This window comes from Argiope bruennichi, chromosome 3, assembly GCF_947563725.1.
Source record: "Argiope bruennichi chromosome 3, qqArgBrue1.1, whole genome shotgun sequence".
Taxonomy (NCBI): Eukaryota; Metazoa; Arthropoda; class Arachnida; order Araneae; family Araneidae; genus Argiope; species Argiope bruennichi.
The window spans coordinates 44,058,475-44,077,806 of record NC_079153.1 but is presented as its reverse complement, the minus strand read 5'-3'; the positions used below and the strand labels follow the sequence as shown (position 1 = coordinate 44,077,806).

At 27.1% G+C, this 19,332-nt stretch overlaps 1 protein-coding gene across 1 annotated transcript; it reads left to right on the top strand.

The window, feature by feature from the left end:
* The first annotated feature begins 1,272 nt into the window (after nt 1-1,272).
* On the top strand, nt 1,273-12,961 carry LOC129963272 (calcium load-activated calcium channel-like). The gene is made up of 7 exons (XM_056077521.1): nt 1,273-1,482; nt 2,820-2,897; nt 6,262-6,321; nt 7,345-7,391; nt 8,863-8,930; nt 10,773-10,917; nt 12,820-12,961. The coding sequence occupies exons 1-7, from the start codon at nt 1,422-1,424 to the stop codon at nt 12,910-12,912; spliced, it is 552 nt and encodes a 183-aa protein (XP_055933496.1). The 5' UTR covers nt 1,273-1,421; the 3' UTR covers nt 12,913-12,961.
* Nucleotides 12,962-19,332: the final 6,371 nt, after the last annotated feature.

Below are 19,332 nucleotides of genomic sequence, written 5' to 3'. Positions count from 1 at the left end.
GTTGTTCCCAATGATGACACCTTTGTGACAGACAACGCGAGAAAGTTTTTGGGGAACCATTCCCAAAATTCAATTAGATTTTAGTGATTAATTTTGATTTGAATATCCGTGAATATTATGAATAGAGAAGATTCCATGAAAGCAAACAAAACCTCCAATGTTACTAAGAGCACTATAAATACACTCAGTGAACTATAATTTTTTAAAAATCTTCTAACCACTTTCTCTCTCTTTCTCTAGCACACACACTCATATTTATTTATATATATAGCAATGCTCGTTTGTGAGTGCCCTCTATAGACTGAAACACTACAGGACAGAATTTTTAAATCATGTTTACAGATGTATTGAGGTATACAGATGTATCCTAGAAAGTTTCATGATAATTAGCTGAATTATTATTTTTATTATTAAAAACTATTTTTCACTAGCTATTTCTTTACAGTTCGCGCCTCTGCCTCGAATCTTTTTACTTCTTTTTCTACATTAATGGAGAAAGGTTACTGCTTCTTTTTGAACCCAATGAAGCAAAAGTGTTTCTCCTATTACTTCAAAGGGAAGTATTTCTTTTTAATGCTTTACGCTTTGAAAACTAAACGTTGTTAATAAATCGAACTGACAGATTTATTCTTATGTACTTATGAATTAAATTAAAAAACAATTAAGTAAATTAAAACTTCTAATCTAATTTTGAAGGTCTCTAAAGACGTAGAAAATTAAAATTTATTTTCATGCATGCGCAGTGTGTTATTTACCATTCTAACGAGAGGTTAGATTGTACGAAGTTTCTTAATATTCAATACTAATTATGATGATTTTGCAGCCATATCTCTTTCTGCTACAAATTTATGGTTTTTCATTTGGGGAAATATTAATTTCAATCCCTTTACTGCTCTTATTTCAGCGATTTGAATATTGTGGTTTAGTTTGAATGATTTTGAATTTTAAGTCAATATTCTCATTTTAAAAAAATTGATCAAGAATCATGTGCATTTGAAAATTTACACATTCATTATTATTGGCCTTGGCAAAAAAAAATATATACTTTCGAAATGACGTGTCCATTGATTTCATCCAAAGAACATTCGGATAGGCCCTTTTCGCAAATCACATTTCCAATGGGGCAATAGCAAATAGCTGTCCCGATGAGACAACCATTGCCATTGACTCATTATGATCACGTGATCTTCCTTTAAGGTAGGCGTGACCTTCCATTGCACGCAATAGTTGGCATCATGTGAACCCTCGTTATCGCGAATACGTCTTTGGATTCGGATCTAGCTTTACAAATCCGGATCCGTGTATCAGTTTGGCAATAATTGGTTAGCAGTTGCCGAAATCTAACCCGAAGCCAGAACTTTTCGGAAGGAACTAATTAAATTTTTCGAATAGATGGTGTAACAATTATATTATATAGCAAAATGTATAATGATAGTTTTTTAATTCTATTTATTTCAATTTTTACTGCTTTTCTCGGAGAAGGTTTGTACATTTTCACGTGTTCTTATCAAATATATTTTTAATGTGGGTCAAATTTGACTTCAGTAATAACTAATTTGTGGCTTCATTATTGTTTAATTTAATTATTTTAATGCATTGTTAATAGCATGAAAAGTAAATATTGTGCATTTTATATGAATTTAAGGTAAAAATAGTACTTTTTTTTAATATATAGTGTGCTTATTTATCGAAAGTAGAATATACTTTTATATCTGATAATGATGTAATACAAGAAACTGCGATATTTTCCCTCATTATATTGAATGGACTATATTTGTTCGATTTATCATTATTACACCGTTCTTTAAAAGATTCAATTAAATATTTTTGCTACTGAATCGTTAGTTTTCTTAGTTTAATATTTTAAAAATAACTTTTTTCCATACATGTGCGTTTTTTTCATTGAACGAAATCCTCTTAAAAATGAAATTCTATAAATATTGTATCAGATAGATAAATAATTAAAACTATAATCTCGGGAAATCTGATGTATAACTAATGCACACTTTAATTTACTCTGGATCTAAGTAATTGCTGCTTTGCAAGATTTCTCACTGTGATTATCTATGATTCTCATGAGTCATTATATTTTGGTATTTCTATTAAATCGAATGAATTTTATCTATTCGTAACTGATATTTGTCTGGTTATGGTTTTAAATATTTCAATTTGATTTGGTAAAGTTCTTGATTGTTAAACTTATCCTCATGCAATAATTGCCATTAAAATTCTGTTCTTTTGTCTTTTTACTTTCCATTGAAGTTTATTTATAAATAAAAATAGAAAATTTGTTAATTTTTTTATTATTTTGTGTGAATATGCCATATTTGTTTGATTTTATCATAAATACCATCTCTTATTTTGCAACTATTTGAACTGCTTTTTAATTTTTTTGAGGGAAGGGAGATTTTTCAGCTATATTGCTCTTAACCTATTCCAAATATATATGAAATATAAATAATAAAGGAAGGGAAGTATTTTGTTTACATTATTTAAGATGTGAGATCTAATTTATATTTGATCTCGCATATTAAAAACTGTATTTGAATTTGTGACTTTTTTAAATAAAGAAAATGATTTTCTTTATAATTACTATGTATGGAAAATTTTACTATCACTATAAAAGAAATTATAATTTATTAAGGCTCTATTTCATGATTTGATTCTTATAATCTTAAAATTTCTTTCCTGTTTCAAAGCATCTTTAAAATTAATACAGTTTTTCTTCAGAAATATTAAATTTTATTCCAAGATCAAATTTATTAAAATTAAATATTTTATATCATATCTTTGAAAAATGTTTTTTTGTATTTCTTTAGGGCTAACATGGTTAATGGTATACAGAACAGAGAAATATCAAAAACTAAAAGCAGAAGTTGAAAGACAAAGTAAAAGATGTAAGTCATGAGTTTTTCCCCTTCTATATTTAAATTAAATCCTTTATTTCATATAAAAATTAATTCAAGCTAAGTCTTATAAAAAATGTGAGATTACTTTATTATAAAAATCTTTCATGATTAATTTTGCTTAAAATTTAAATTTTGTAAAAAAAAAAAAAATTATAAAAATCAAAATATTTTTTTGCATTTTCCCATTAACCTGACAGTAATGTCTACACTCATGATTGTTTGCTTGATGTGACACATTTTTGTTAGCACATCAGATGCCTAAATATTTGTAAGTATATCTAATATAAAATCTGTATGATATTTGTGCTTTTCTCTTAAGCTGATATTTGGCATTTATTTTAATAATCAGGCTGATAGAAAAAGTGACATGGTCAAAGCCTAGTTCACTTGCTAATTTAGAGTTAATGGAAAAGTATCAAATTTTTTATGTAAAAGAACTGAAAAATGCTCAAGTTTTTATTTTCTTAAAATACATGTGTTTTATAATAAATTATTTTCATTTGTATTATACTTAAATATATTTAATTATTTTCTTATACTGCGTTGCTTCATAATTTTCATGCTTTCAATCTCTGAAATGTTTTTTTATATCCTTTTACTTTGAAAGACTTCTATGTGCATATTTTTAAGATGATGCTAATAATCACATTAATAAACTGCATAGAAATGGGTTATATAAAACATAATTTTAATTTGTTATTTGAAATTCTTTTTAGTTCTCTTTTTGATAATTTTTTTCACGAAAAAGAAATGTACCAAAACTCAAGTGTCAAATAATACAACTTTTGTAATTTCTAATAGTACTTTATTTTAAATAGTTTTATATGATTTCAAAATTATCTTTCCAATGTGCTTTCGTTTCTTTGGCTTATTTTTCAAATAAATACATGTTACTGCATAATTTTGTAATAAAGATTAATTACAACTGCTATTCAATAAAAATAAAAAAGGTCATAATTTTTTAAGACAATTAAACAAATCTAGAAAAATAAAATTAATGTTGCATTATAATGCAATGAGTGAAGAATAATAAATGGCACGATTTCATAGTTATTTCACTGCTATGGTCTTTGCAGCCAGCCAAATATGTGTAGTATGAGATGGATGCAATATATGACAGGTAATAAATACACTGCATTGAAATTTTGCTTCCATTGTAAAAGATCCTCAGTGGAAGCAAAATTCATTAAAGTTATTTGACTGCAGGAAGTTTCCGTTGTTTTTTACAGTAGATGGTAGATAACTAAATGTCGATTTAAACAAAAGAAAATTAACTTGAATGTCAAATAACTGCTCTAACCAAAGTAAACATAATTTAATAATGAAAATATATTATGAAATCAGATTAAAAGCCCTATCTGAAAAACTGAACATTTTATTGGATGTCATTCACTCATTGTTCAATGAAAAACTGTAAATGGCCTGTGTTTGTGCACTGTTCCGAGACTACTCAGGTGTATGTTTGTTTGAAATAAAAATCAAAATTACTGTGTAAAATAAAAATCAAAGCTACAAAATGCCATATTTCTTTTAAAAATTATCACTGTTGATGAAAGGTGGCTTTATCATTATGACTTTGGATTCTGTCGACAGAGTTCTGTGTGGAACTCTTCTTCATCACTAACATTGAATAAAGAGAGAATGGTTGCTACTGTAGGAAAAATAATAATGTTATCATTTTTTGATATTTGAAGAATGGAGATACTGATACTGGAATATACTGTAAAGATGTGCTGAAAACCTCCATTGCCATATTCATTGCAAAAAGTGCATTTGAAAACAGTTTGATGGATTTTGCACCATGATAAGGCAAGGTCCTATATTGCCAATGTTATTGTTTAATATCTTTAAAAAAATCAATGCCATGTGTGTTTCTCAGTCTTTTTATAGCCCTAATTAGATCTGCAGCGGCCAAACAGGCAATAAACGACTTTTTGTTTTGCCAGCTGGCAACAAGCATCACTCACACTTCTGGAGATGAACTTTGCTCTCCAACGAAAACCAGTGACTCACTTCCTGCCTTCGCCGGCTTGCTCCGAACTTCTGCCTCGTGCTGGTCGATGGAATTACGGCCAATGTATCATGATCTATATTTGTTAATTTAATTTGTAATTAAAATTTATTTTTGTTATCTACATGGCTGGCAGTTTTCATTAATTAGAAATGTTTTAATACTTTAATTTAAAGTAAATTTGGCAATGCGTGTTAAGCCACGCATCAAAGGTCCCTGCAATTTTTTCCCCCTAATTTGAAGAAACACTTATGGTGCAATTATTTTTTCATTATCAGTGATAGTGGTGAGAGTTGCAGAGGGAATGTGAAAGGACCTGTCTAGAAATTGCCTCTAGTATATGTTTGAAGGCTAGGAAAAAAGGTGAATAATTGCATCGCATGAACTGTGTTTTGAGCAAAAACTTGTAGGATTAATGTGGCATGTAATTATTATTATATTGTAATAATTTTTTTATTGAGCAACCTATCTAATACATATAAAGATTAGAAAATTTTCAAAGGTTGAATAACAGAAATGAAATGCGATGAATTATTTGAAATTTATTCAGTTTTATGAAATTTTTAAAAATGAACTTAATTTCTGTTTAATTATATTTTGCCTCATTTATCAATATTTTTGTAACTTTGTAGAAGGAAAAAGTTTTTAAGGGACTTTATAATTATTTTGGCTATTGCAAAATATTATTTATAGGATATGTTATACAAATAGGAGTAAAAAATTCCAAATATTCGATTAAACGTATGAAATGTTTTTAGAACCTGTATACTAAAATAATATTTTCCTTTAAAATAATATAGCATATTTTTATAGAAATTTTGATAATAGCATAAGAATAATGGAATGGTAATTTGGCAAATAATTTCTTTTTGTTTTTATATTTTAATGTTTATTTTGTTAGTCTCCATTTTTATTATAAAAAAAGATATTTTGTGTGTTTCTTTGTTATTTTATTATATTATGTGAATATTAATACTAATGGAAGCTGTTTCATATTCTAAAAGTGGCTTATTTATTATGAAAATTAATATTTTACAACAGGGTAATAAATAGAAAGCATACATAATACTTAAAATAAAAGAGATTTTTTTTTGTCTCTTCTAGTTAATGATATGAAACTTCTAGCAGTTAAATTCTAGAAGATGGATGATTGTTGATAAATAATATACGTATTTATTATCCAATATAAATTTAATTATTTGAATACAATTTTAATGTATTTTATGAATTTTATTTATTTTTAACATAGTATTTTTTAAGTTATTAAAAATGAAGTTTTTTTTCTGCTTTTACATCAGTTACTTATTTCTAGTTTTATGCTGATTTGAAATTCTTTTCCAGTAGAGAAAAAGAAGGAAGTACATGGGGATGCTGTATATCGACAACAAAGGAAAAAAATTGGTAATTTTCTGTTTTAAAAACCTAATGGATATAGAAAGAAATTTTCTCCTTTACTGAAAAATATGAAGGGGCATTTCAGTTATAATTATGTAAAGCATACATTTGTATTAATGATGTGATAAATTTTTATTTTTGTAAAACAGGTATGTTATTTTTAAGATACAAAAATTTCCATAGTATAAATGTATATAAAAATAATCATTGTTTTAATAATAATTTTCATTTAAGGGATAGAATTTGATTATTAGGGGTTAACATATGGCTATTTTATTCTGCACCATTTGATTACAAACTTATCAGAACTTTTTTAATATGTATTAAAAAGTATTAAAAATCATATGGTTCATGATATTATATTATCTTTCTTCCTCAATCACTCATTTAAATTTAAGGTTTACTGTATAGTAAAATATATACAAACATAATATAGAGTTTAAAAAATTTAAGAAATCTGCATGAGAAATTAATATTTGCTGCTTTAATCCTTTTTATTTATTTATTTAAGTTATAATTTTAAATTATAAAACTATACAGAATTGTAAAATATAAAACTAGATTTAATCTAGATTTTAAAAAAATTCAGAAAAAGAGTTGGCACATAATTATATATCTAGCATTCTGTTGAAAATAAAATATATTCTTTTTTAAAGTTAAAATTTTAGAAAGGAATAAAAAATAATTGTTGAAATTCCTGTTTCTAAACTTTAGATTTAATTATAAGTTGAGTCTCGGTTGCATAACCCAATTTCAATAAATATTTTCTGCATTTGTTTTCCTAGTATACATTTAATCTCTTGTAGATTAATTGTTCTCATGTTAGTGTGATGTGAAAATTTGGCGCAGAGGTGTTGATTACTGTTTTATTTTCATTAGCTGATTATAGCTTAAAATTACACTTTAAAAAAGTCTTCAAGTAGCTTAAAAAGTAGGAAAAATTTATATGAAATCTTGCATGTTTACAAATTCTGTAAATTGTTCAATAGCTTATAATGTTTATTTTAATTATTTTATTATTTTTTCTAGAAAGGGAAGAGGAGAAGTTGAAAAATAATAACAGAGATTTATCTCTAGTGAGTTAAATCTTATTATTTTTTTATTATTATTATTTAAATGTTTACTTTTTCTTTCATATAATTTGTAGAGTGAAAGCATCTCAGTTAATAGAAAATTTGATCTAGGTAAATCTAACAATGATATTTTTTTTTTTAAATACTAACACCACTTTTTTTTAAAATAAATTTTGGAATGAGATCTATGAACACACCAGCCTGTTACATCAAAAATACAGTAAACTAAATGAATGAAACATAACATGAGATTCAAAACTCTAGATTTATATTGAAATTTAAATTAAATACATCAACCACAAGCTTTTTTTTAAAAAAATAAATAATAACTATACAGTTAAATTAAGCTTGAAAGCACTATATTAACACGTATTATTATGGGTATATATTTAATTATTTATCTTATTTGCTGATAATATATCTTTTGCTTCCAAAACAATATGTTGTGCATTTGGTTAATTGTTTTATTTATTTGCACTTGTATCACTCCATATACTTAAAATATATATTTATTTGCCAATTGGTTATCATAATTGTAGTTAAAAGCAAAAGTTAAAATATGAAAAACCAAAAGCAAAGATCATAATTATAAAACTAACTCTTTTGACTGTATAATTATTTTAAGATGAATTCATAATATTTTTATAATAACTTCTGAAGTTATTGTTAAAAATATCAAAATTAAAAAGTATTATAATTTTTTAAAAAATATGAGAAGGTCTGATTTGAGATATCTTTATATATGTAAAGCTCATAAGAAGAATTTGAATATGCAAGATTCACCTACTCTATAAATTGTCTTGATTTCAAAGTTGAAAATTACATAACTTTAAGTGAAGATAAAAACCAAATGTTTTTCTTTGTTTAATTTTTTTTTTTTGTATACACATAATTGTAATAGGAATAGTTTTATTATGCTAAAGTAAAAATTTACATTACAAAGAATGAACTTCCAAACAAACACAGAATGTTTACTTTTAACAAATTAAAACACATACACACATTAAAGATTGCAGTTTGTACAATTTCAAAATAAAGATGCTTTTTTTTCTTTATTTTAGTTACAAATTTAGATCTGTTATAAATAGTCTGTTATTTTGGTTCAAATATTGCCCTATAAGGACAGTGTAGATAAATTAGAACTTCTTATATTCATTAAAAATAAATTTTAGCATTCACGAAAATTTAAATAAGTAATGTATATTTTTATGTGAAATTTTGTCTTCTATTATCGGAAATTACTAAAAATTTCAGTATGGCTAAATTTTCGTAGGTCTATCGGAATGAAACACAATAATTATTTCAACCATTAAAGTGCTGTACAATTTTATATAATTGTTAATGTTTGTAGTACTCCAAAAAAAAATTCAGATAATGATAAGGAATAAAAACATTTTTTACATTGTTTCTTGTATTTATTTCTGTTCATTCAAAACAATATATTCTGAAAATTTTGAATTAACATTTTTTTTAGGTAAAAATGAAATCAATGTTTGCTATTGGATTTGCATTTACTGCTTTACTTAGTATGTTCAATTCCATGTAAGTATAAATATATTCATTTTCTCTAAAGGGAACATCGAATGTTTCATTGCTGTTCAATTTAATTTCTTTTATTCCTTTATAATTCTTTGAAGAAACATGTAAACAATTAGCTATACAGATTTTCTAATAGTTTTGATTAGAAACTATTGGAAAAACTTTTCTAATAAAACTATTAAACTTTTCTAATAAATTCATTTAAACTGACTTTCCATGCATATTTAGGTTTCAAAAATAGGGTTCTTAACATTCTAGTATGGCACATGTACCAAGTCAGTCTAATTTGTTAAAAGAATTTGATGCGTCCTGGTATTCAATTCTTATTTTTTATGAAAAATATTTTGTTTATAAACATTCAGTCAGAAGTATTTTATACATACAATTTTTACCAATGTCTTACCAAAACATTAGTAGGTGATGAAAGATTTCTGCATTCATAGTTTTCTATATCTTTTGATGTGCTGATTTTGCAAAAAATTTTGATAAAGCGATATAATAACAATTGAACATTTGATCAATTGTTATTATATCGGAACAGAATCTTAACTCAATTAATATAATTGAGAACAGAATCTTAACTCATAGTATGTGAGTGTACATAGTATGACCAAATTTAGTTTTATTAACAAAACACACACATCAGTATTTACACACGAATTCGAATGTAGTAAGTAGCTCTTTTTAGAATTAAATCAAAATGGTGTGATCATCTTTTGGGCAACTTATATGAATAATACAGATGGAAATATGTGTCTGAAAAATTAAATGATAATGCTAGTTTTTTTTTTTAAAAAAAATATGGAATTTACTAATAAAACATTATAGTTTGCTTAAGTTCCATAATAGTTTTGCAAGTGAATCATAGACAAACTTGCAAGGTTCAAACTGAATTTCTAAAATTAAAAGGCAATTTAATTTTAAAGCTGAATTCTGATTTTAGAGTCAGGCAAACTAGTATCATTAAATAGCAAGTTTTTCACCAAAAGTGGCTAGTATAATGCACAATGTATTCCATTTTATCATAGTCCAATGACTTTTTTCAAATTTGATAGAGATAGACATACTTTCAGTTTGAAAAATGTTCTTGGTGGTATAAAGAATATTATTTTATATTGCTTAGATTAATAAATATGCTCTAATAGAAATTACTTATTGGAATGCAATTAGAGTGGGCATCTTGTATATAAGTAGTCTAGTTATATTGGATTCCCAAAACACATATTCATAGTTATTCCAAAATATTCAAACTTAAATGGGTTTTATTCTATAGATTCTGATACCATTTGGATTATACTCTTTGACTAAAGAAAAGAACTTGCTTGATAGATCTTAGTTTAACCAGTAGAATTTGTTTTAAAAGGAATGAATTTTTGAGATAATTGTATATTTTTTAAAACATTTTGTGACAAAATGTGGGAGGCAGTTGGGAGAGACATGACAATAATGATATGTTATGAATGTTATATTTTGATTTGCAAATTTCTCTAAAATTTTCCCAAGTCTGTGACTTTTTTCACATATATTAGTTATGTTGCTTACAGTTTGTCTTGAATTTTATTTGAGAAATTGATTTTGTGTGCTATGAAAGGTTTTCTTCTTCTTAAAATCATCTTTGATAGTATATATATAATTAATAATCAATTTTTAAAACTATTTGATTCATTTTGTATTTGTAATAACATTTCTTCATATCACCATTCACCTCATGTATTGCAAAGTTAACATTTATTAATTAAGAAAAAATTACCTAATGACTTTTCAGTTTTATTAGAAATGTATTTAGAAATTTTAAGTGAATTAAGCAAATGTTTCAATTTATGTTATTATTATTTTCCTTTCTAGATTTGATGGTCGAGTTGTTGCCAAGTTGCCTTTTATCCCTATTGGATGGATTCAGGGTTTATCACATAGAAACTTAATAGGCGATGATTATAGTGACTGTTCTTTTATATTTTTATACATTTTATGCACTATGTCAATTCGCCAGGTAAATATTTCAACTATTATTTTAATTTTTTTAAGCTGTAAAATAATAAAAGTTGTTTTAGTAAGAATGATTTTTATTTACAGAGTTATTTTAGCAGTAGTTCTTTTTTTCTCTTGAATGTAAGACAATGTAACCAACAATATTGTTCAAATATAATATTAGCCTGCTGAATATTCAAAGACAAAACATGGGAAATACAGAATTTAAATCAAAAATTATCTTGTTATTATAAATGAACGTTTTGTAAACTGTTTGGTGCTAAAAAAATTTTTGTAAAAACTTTCTTTAGACTATAAATTGAAATTCATTTGTATATTATAGAATTTTCCCCTTAAAATCTTAATACTATAACCTCTAGTTTACAGGTGGTACAACTGCTGTACCAGCAACAAGTTTTGATTTTGTTTCCCCACTTAAACTTTTCAGCTAAACCCTAATTGCCTCATAAAATCCCTTCCCTATTGTGTCATACCCCTTAGAGTCGGGAAATTTCGGTCTTCTCTTGTGGTAATCACTGTTGGCAATAGTAAATTTTGTGACCCATGTTTTGGCGACATTTCTTTTTAAAGTAACGTTCCTTGGTGTATGGAAAAAATTAGCATAATTTCATGTGTGAGTAGTACTCGATTGAAAACGTTCTTCTTTTCCTCTGTTCCTTAATTTCATAGTATTAGAAATGGCTCAACACAGCAGAAGGCTTACACAAGAAGAAATTGTTAAATTAATGGAAGACAGAGATCATGAAAATTATGCTGATAGTGACTCAGATTTCGAGTTAGAAGAATTAGACAATAGTTTAATTGCAAAGGATAGAGATACCGAAAAGAAAGACACATTTGCCTGGAAAACTTTTTCAACAGAAAATGACAGCGAATCTGTAAATATTTTGCCATTTGTTGGAAATGTTGGTTTGAATGTAAATGTCAACTGTTCTTCTAGTGAAGTTGACTTATTTAAAATTTTCTTCTCAGAAGAATTATTGACATTGATAGTGATGACTGATTTAGTGGCAATAAAGAAGCACATTTCTTCATGGAAACCAATGATTATCTGTGTGTTGCACAAAGAAATGTGAATATTTTTAAAAAGAAAATAAAAACAATTGGGATCTTTAATACATTATATATATATAATATATATATATATATATATAATATATAATTGCTACATTTTATTAAAATTGATGAGTTAGAATATTATAAAAATTAAATTAAATTAACAATGCTGTGTTCAAGTATTGTCAGCCAAATTCGCAGATTCAGTGTTGCTTGAGAAATTTATTTAAATTTAAATATAATTGTAAATTTTTTTGTTTTAATGTGCTAAATAACTATACAGCAGATATCGTATTTGCAATTTAATTGGTATCATAATATTTAATGCAGTATTTTCTCCTACCGAGTTGATGAAGTAATTTTCAGGAGGGGGGGTCTGCAATCAAAAGCCTTCTCTAGGGTTCGGACAAGGCAAAACTGAAAAAAAAAAAAAAAAGCAACCTCCTTACTATGGAGCGCATAGATGACCCATTAACTCTGCAGGTGGTTGAAATTCAAGAGGTTATTTTCAACAAATGCCTTTTAAATAAGGAAAAAGCATCTTCTAGTTTCTCTCACTGAATGCTCGCATTCAAAGTAACTTTTCCGAGTTTGGGTTCCCGAAGCTTAAAGGTTAATTGAAAATCAGATTTGTTTTTTTATAAACTATGTATTACTTTTCTGAAAAATTATTGTTTGTGTACTAAATTTGAATTCTAAATGTCAGAAATTAATATCAACATCAAATATATTTTGTGATTTTAATAATTTCTTGATTTTCAGTCTTTTTTAGCAATTTATTTAAGAAATTAGGAAAGTTCTTAAGTAAATTATGCATATCATTGTAATAAGTTATTTTGTATTTCAGAATATTCAAAAGCTTTTGGGATTTGCGCCTTCAAGAACTGCTAATAAACAGAGTGGAAATATTTTTGCACCTTCAGCTCAACCTATAAAATAATTTAAATAAAGTTATTGCCACAATAAAAAAAAAAACAGATTCCTTTTTCTTTCTGTTTTTGATTTGTTAAATGTCTCAAATTCAAAACAATTTTGATTTTTTTTTTTTTTTTTTTCAAATTTGATTTTTTTAAATAAATTTTTTTTAATTAAAACAAAGAAACTTTAAAAAAAAATTAGTATTGATTTTTTAAAAAATGTAGTAACATATTAAAATATTTTTAGAAACCTTGTCAATAATAAAATATTTGACATTAGTCTTGAAATGTCAACTGGTAGATTTTTTTAAATACAAAAGTATGGTATTTCAAAAGGGTGAATGCATAAAAATTTGAGTTTTGTTTCATTTTCGAATTAAATTTTTTTAAAAAACAAACTTTTTCAGAAGTTTAGTATATTTTTAACATGCTATTAAATCGTATTAAATAAAAGGATTACAAGCAGGTACTACATACGTTCATAAATAATAATTTTTAAAAATGCTACTGTTTTTGTTAAATTGATACATTAGTCTAAATTAGCTAATTTACTGCATTAGTTAATCTAAGCGGTATTGAGAACCAATGGGAAATGCGTCTGATACAATATGGGTTTTACATTTTCCTTCCTTATGTTTGAAATGACATAGTGTATTTACAGTGCTGTTATTTTTTCTTTGATGCCTGGTATGTCTATTTGCTCCTATTATACCGCTATTATTGAAGTTTTCATTTTGTAGAATTCTTTTTTGCAATCTCATTTGAGCTTGGGGATCAAATTTTGAGAACCTCTTAGTATAAAATATTTAAAACATTATAAATACTACTCATAATAATGGGCTCGTTTTAATTAAAGTTCAAATCTCTTGGATGTTGCATCTAAACTCATGTTGATATTTCTTATTTTAATAAATAAATCATTAGCATTCTATGGAGATTAAGCCCAGAATGATCTTGTCAGTGTGTTTCATCGATTTTGTGTGAAATTAAGTTCTACATATCAAAAGGTAGGACATGGTAAAAATTCTGGTACACAGCTGTATTATCAAGGGAAGTCTGACAGAAGTGACAAAATAAATAACACCATAGTATGGATTCCCCCAAACAATTACTGTGTTTTCTGCCAATTTATGGCAGTGTTGTTTATAGAACTAGCATTTACTATTAGATGTGTTTGATTCGAAATATATATTTGATGGTGCAGTAATTTTATGGCTAAATTTGTAATAGCATATCCATTGTATGTTCATTATAAAATTATTAAGCCATCAGAAAATTATATGCATTGGAATATAATTGTAGATTTTACTAAAGTCTTTTGTTAACAAAAATTAATTTGTTGCACACTCATCTTGTTTGGGGGAAAGGATCTATGTTACATTGCTATTCATTTTATTTAACTCGACTAACTTTCATTTTATTTCATCACTAATCATTTTACACTAGATTTCTACTGAACTTACATAGTCGTCTACCAGAGGAAATCTCAATGTTCTACCTAGTGGAATAAAGCTCGTCGAACCGTTGTTTCCCCTCCCCTCCATTTTAACGCATTTTATGATTACTTAATTAGCTAAAAGTGAGTTGAAGGATTACAGGTAATAAAAAAAATATGTGATTAGATTACAGAAATCGATATTATCAATAGTTTAACATGTTGACTGTCATTTGACTCGCCTGTTGTTCATATCTATTATGTAATTGTATGGAATCGTCCATCTAATGAAACTTCTTTCCTATAGGCAAGAAATAATAAGAAAATTGTCACCTTATTACATCGATACTACAAATATTAGATGGAAATGCTACTCTATAATTTTGTATTAATTGCTATATGTATTAAAATCTTAGTTGGGGAGTAACAAATGAATTTGCAAAAAGATCTAATATTATTATTTGGCCTTTATTTTCAGAGAAAGGGAGCATAAATTTGTCCAAGGATTATTTGCCTGCTTGCTTATTAAGAAAGAACTATCCTAAATAACATTTAACAATACATATATAAATGAATGTTAGATTTAAATTTAAAATAGCTTTATTCAGAGTCTGTCATCAAAAATTAAATACACAGAAGATAATTTAACAATTATATAATTGCTAACTTATTTATTTAATTAACAGATAACTGCAGCTTTGTATTTTTATTATTATTAATGAAGCTTCAGTGATTAAAAGGACACTAAATTAGATTCTATTGAAGCATTCCTAACAAATTAAGGATTATCATTTCAGATAATCTTTAACAATTTCAGCACCAGGAACCCTAAATAAATTTAGTCATTGTAACTATTTTGTAAAATAAGCATCTTGTCAAAATACACAAATTGGATTTTTTTTTTGGGGGGGGGATTTACAATTCTATTATCATATTATGTACTTGGTTTAAAAAACATTGATTGATGGAAAAAAATTTTCTACATATTCAGGTAATTTCCAGAACGATTTTTTTTTTTTAATTTGAATTTTGGGAAAACAATCATACATTGGATGTTTGGAAAGCATAATTCTGAGGTTCGACCAAAATTTTCATCTATAATTTGACTTTTTTTTTTTTTTTTTTGCTGAATAGAGGTTTTCGTGTTATCTAATTTCCTGACTTTTCCTTTTTGAGTGCTTGACATTCTTTGCTTACTTTTCTGTTTTGAAAGTTCGTTGATCAACTTAAATGGGGGGGGGGGGGGTAATAACTTAAAAATAAGGCATGAAACGAATCGACGTTCAAGAAAAAAAGCATGTCAATTATTCGGTGAGCACGCCCCTCGAAATTTCCACATTGAGTGAATTTTATAATAAAGACCGAAAGCAACCTTTGAATTCAAGGCATTAGAGTTGCAGTCAAGTCAAACTCGGTTTAAAACGTAGGCAACATTATAAAAAAATTTTAAAAAAAACTAACTATGTTTTGTTTTCTTAGTGTGTTTCTTTCTCCCTTTATGCTTCCTCTTATTGGCTGTTGAACAAGTTTCGGTTTCGATTCTTCTTATCTCGACAGAAACCCCTTTGGCTTTTTCTCTTGCGCAGATAATTTTCTAAAATGTTATTCGAATGATAATTTTTTTAAAGTAGGGATAAATTATCATCAGTTGTTGCATGTAAAAAATGATAAACATTGCAAATCGTGTATTGCACACCTTATTTATCATTCATTTCCGGGCAAACACTATCGGATTGACTAGACAAAGATCAAAGGTGGGGGGGGTGTTTTTATTTGCTGTATCATCAGTTCAGCATTCTATTGTCAATATTAATAAAAATTGATATTACATTCTACTTATTTCATTTATTTAAAATGCAACAAACTTCATATCTAACTTCGAAATAGTTTAGGCTTAGTTGAAATAGTTAGTAGAAATAGTTGAGTAAAGTAGCTTTAAAAAAAATTCAGTCTTTTAATAAATATTTTTTACAGAATTGTTGAATTCTGAGCTGATCTTCCGCCACTGGTCATATATTCTGTTCACTCTTTATTAAATTCTAGTTATATAAATCAAAATATTCAAAAAATTTTAGTAGAATCTCACTCGTCGGTGATTGGATAAATAATAGCTTGACTGTACAAAACCACCACGTAATTGGCGACACAAAGGGATTTTATTGCTTTTGGAAGGTGATGATTTGTAGTACCATTTTTCAATTTTTTTTAATCTCTAAGTATGAGATTTTTGTCAAAAAGTTTAAATATAAGTCTCTCAGTTAAAGAAATTTATAAATTAAATGAAAAAAAATTGCATTTTTAGCAAAAAAATGATATTGTAAATAATATATTAATGCTGACTCCCCCTGCCACTTGTCAAGAATTAGTTTAGTTTGGGTGCTCGATGAGTACAATCACTTTCTTAAATAGATCGTGCCAATTTAAAATATACGAATTGCAACATTTCCTTGCATGATTATCCAAGGAATATTTCGTTTATTCCTGATTATCTGACCTAGAATTTTCAGACTAATCTTATCTGTACTTTCGTTTCACATTCATTTTTAATTACTGAGCATTTTTTTAAACTTATGCAGGAGATGTGATATTCATTTTCTAAAAAAAAAATATTTCATTGGCAAAATAACTGTATGGAAACAACGATAAGATACAGAAGTAAGATAAACAACATCCATCTCTCTTTGTGTTTTATTCGATTCTCTATTTCAAAAGTCAAGATATTAAAAAAATGTCAAATAAAGTTGATTTAATTTGTTGGATTAACGTCTCAATTTGAAAAGATGGAATCATTATTAATACACTATCATATTGGTACTTTAAAAAAACAACAACAAGGAATCGGGGTTTTTTTATTATTATTTTTAATTTTTTTTTCTTAAACAAAGAAAGAAATCATGCCATTAAAAGTTAAACTAAGAAATGCAGGAGTTTACTTTTTTTATTTTTTCATACTAAAATTTACATATTGTGATCGTCAGAAAAATTTGAACATCAAAATTTTGACAAATCTCCGCATTTAAACCTCCCTAAGTCTAATAAACATTTTAAAAATTAAGTCTGTTTGCGAACTCGATAATTCAAAGTTGCAAATGAATGAAATTTGGTATGCGATCTTCGCATCAAAGTTGTAAATTTCTATTCAATTTTGGATAAATTGCATTTTTCGAGAATTCTTACATGTGACCACACTAACTCAAAAACATAATGAGCCACTCGGGCATATGAGTTTATAACCAAAATGCAAATGTGTTTCAATTTTTGGCCACATGATGAGTTTACGAGTCCTTGTGTGTAATAAATAAAAACGCAACTTGTTAAATAAACGAAATTTGGTATACTATGGCTTTGCTATACTGGCTCTTGATGTTGTGGCTGATCTGTTGCTTGTGATGGATAGATATGCGCCAGTTCTCCGAAGGGTTTTTGAACTGTGAGAGTTGGGTGTCTTTCACATGCCCAAGTGTGGTCTCCGCTGCTTGAGGGGTGTGACTGTGTTGTGCGGCCCCTTTAGAAGTTCCCTTACAGCCTCTGACTGGAACTGATTCTTAAGTACGATGCAAATAGTAAAAATACCCACCAAACTATATTGATCATTTTCTTGATCTCTTTCACCACTTCTGGAGTTGTCTTGAAGAAGAATCACTCACTTGTTCACTTGCTTCTGACACAATGGAGCTCAACCTTTCATAACTGAAATGAGAATATCGTGGCTCTGATGATTTCTCCCGCTGTCTTAAGTTCCTAAATTGAATTAAATCAGCGTTGGTTCACTAAATACATAGTAGTACCCACTGGTGAGAAATGTTTCGTTACTGGCAAATACCTCCGAATCAGGGAACAACTTATAATGTTTACTCTTTCAGTTATTATATTACCTTTCCTCATTGCATATCAATATGAGGTCCAAAAATAAAGCTTTCTTGTTCTGCGACAGTAAAGATGAGTCACTGGAGTTTTGTTTCCCTCGTTTAACAAGAGACGCACTTATTTAATGAGCTAAAATGTCTTCCCATGGTTATAAAGATGCATGTGAATGGCTTTACCTGATACACCAAACCCTCATTGCAATTTGATATGAATTACTCCTTGTGTCCTTGATCATTGCTTCATCTATTTAGTATGGAAAGCCACATTTTGCTTTATTTTAAGAGCTTTTAATTCCCAATGTGAATACACTAAATTACTTTCCCTAATACACTTACTCGCTGATGTCTCTCCTAGCAAGAAACATATTTTTCGAGCAGTTTCAACAGCATTGCTACCAAGTTTGAATTCATAACACAAACTCGACTCTTTGACTTGCTCGTTCAAGATAGCATTTCTTAAAAAGCTGCTTTTAATGTGTGTGAAATTCCTTATAAATATGCAGTAAATAACACAATTATTTCGTAGTATTATTCTATTCGCTTGTTCGCTTCAAACTATTTGCTTGTATGTTTTTATATCGTTTGATAATTTTAGTTTAACACTCGTTGAGATTACCAAAAGGATTCTAATTTTTAATTTTAAAAAAATTGAATCCTTTTCTGAGCCCGAACGGGGCTAAAATTGTTACCGAACTCTCTTCCTTGACATTCTTCAGCAATTTTTAGCGAAATTTATGAAGAATTAATAGCTGATTTGGAAGATTCTATTTAAATGTGCTGGTGAAAAAAAAACACTTTATATTAATTAAAAATAGGTATATTTTTTATTATTAATTTATATTCTCCTTTCCTTTTTTTAAAAAAACTGTCTTGTATATGAAGTATAAAGAAGAAGAATGCAATCGCCAAAAAATTCGAATTCGAGATTTTGACAAATATCCACGTTTGAATTCAGAAAAACATATTTACAGAAAATGCCTGTCTGTGACAAAGATAACTGTTTTGATAGAAATGGGTGAAATTTTATATATGGTCTTTACATCAAATTTGTAGATTTCTATCAAATTTTAAACAAATTCCATTCGGAATAAGTCTATGTGTTTGATTGTTCGAATATAAATTAACACGATAACTACAAAATG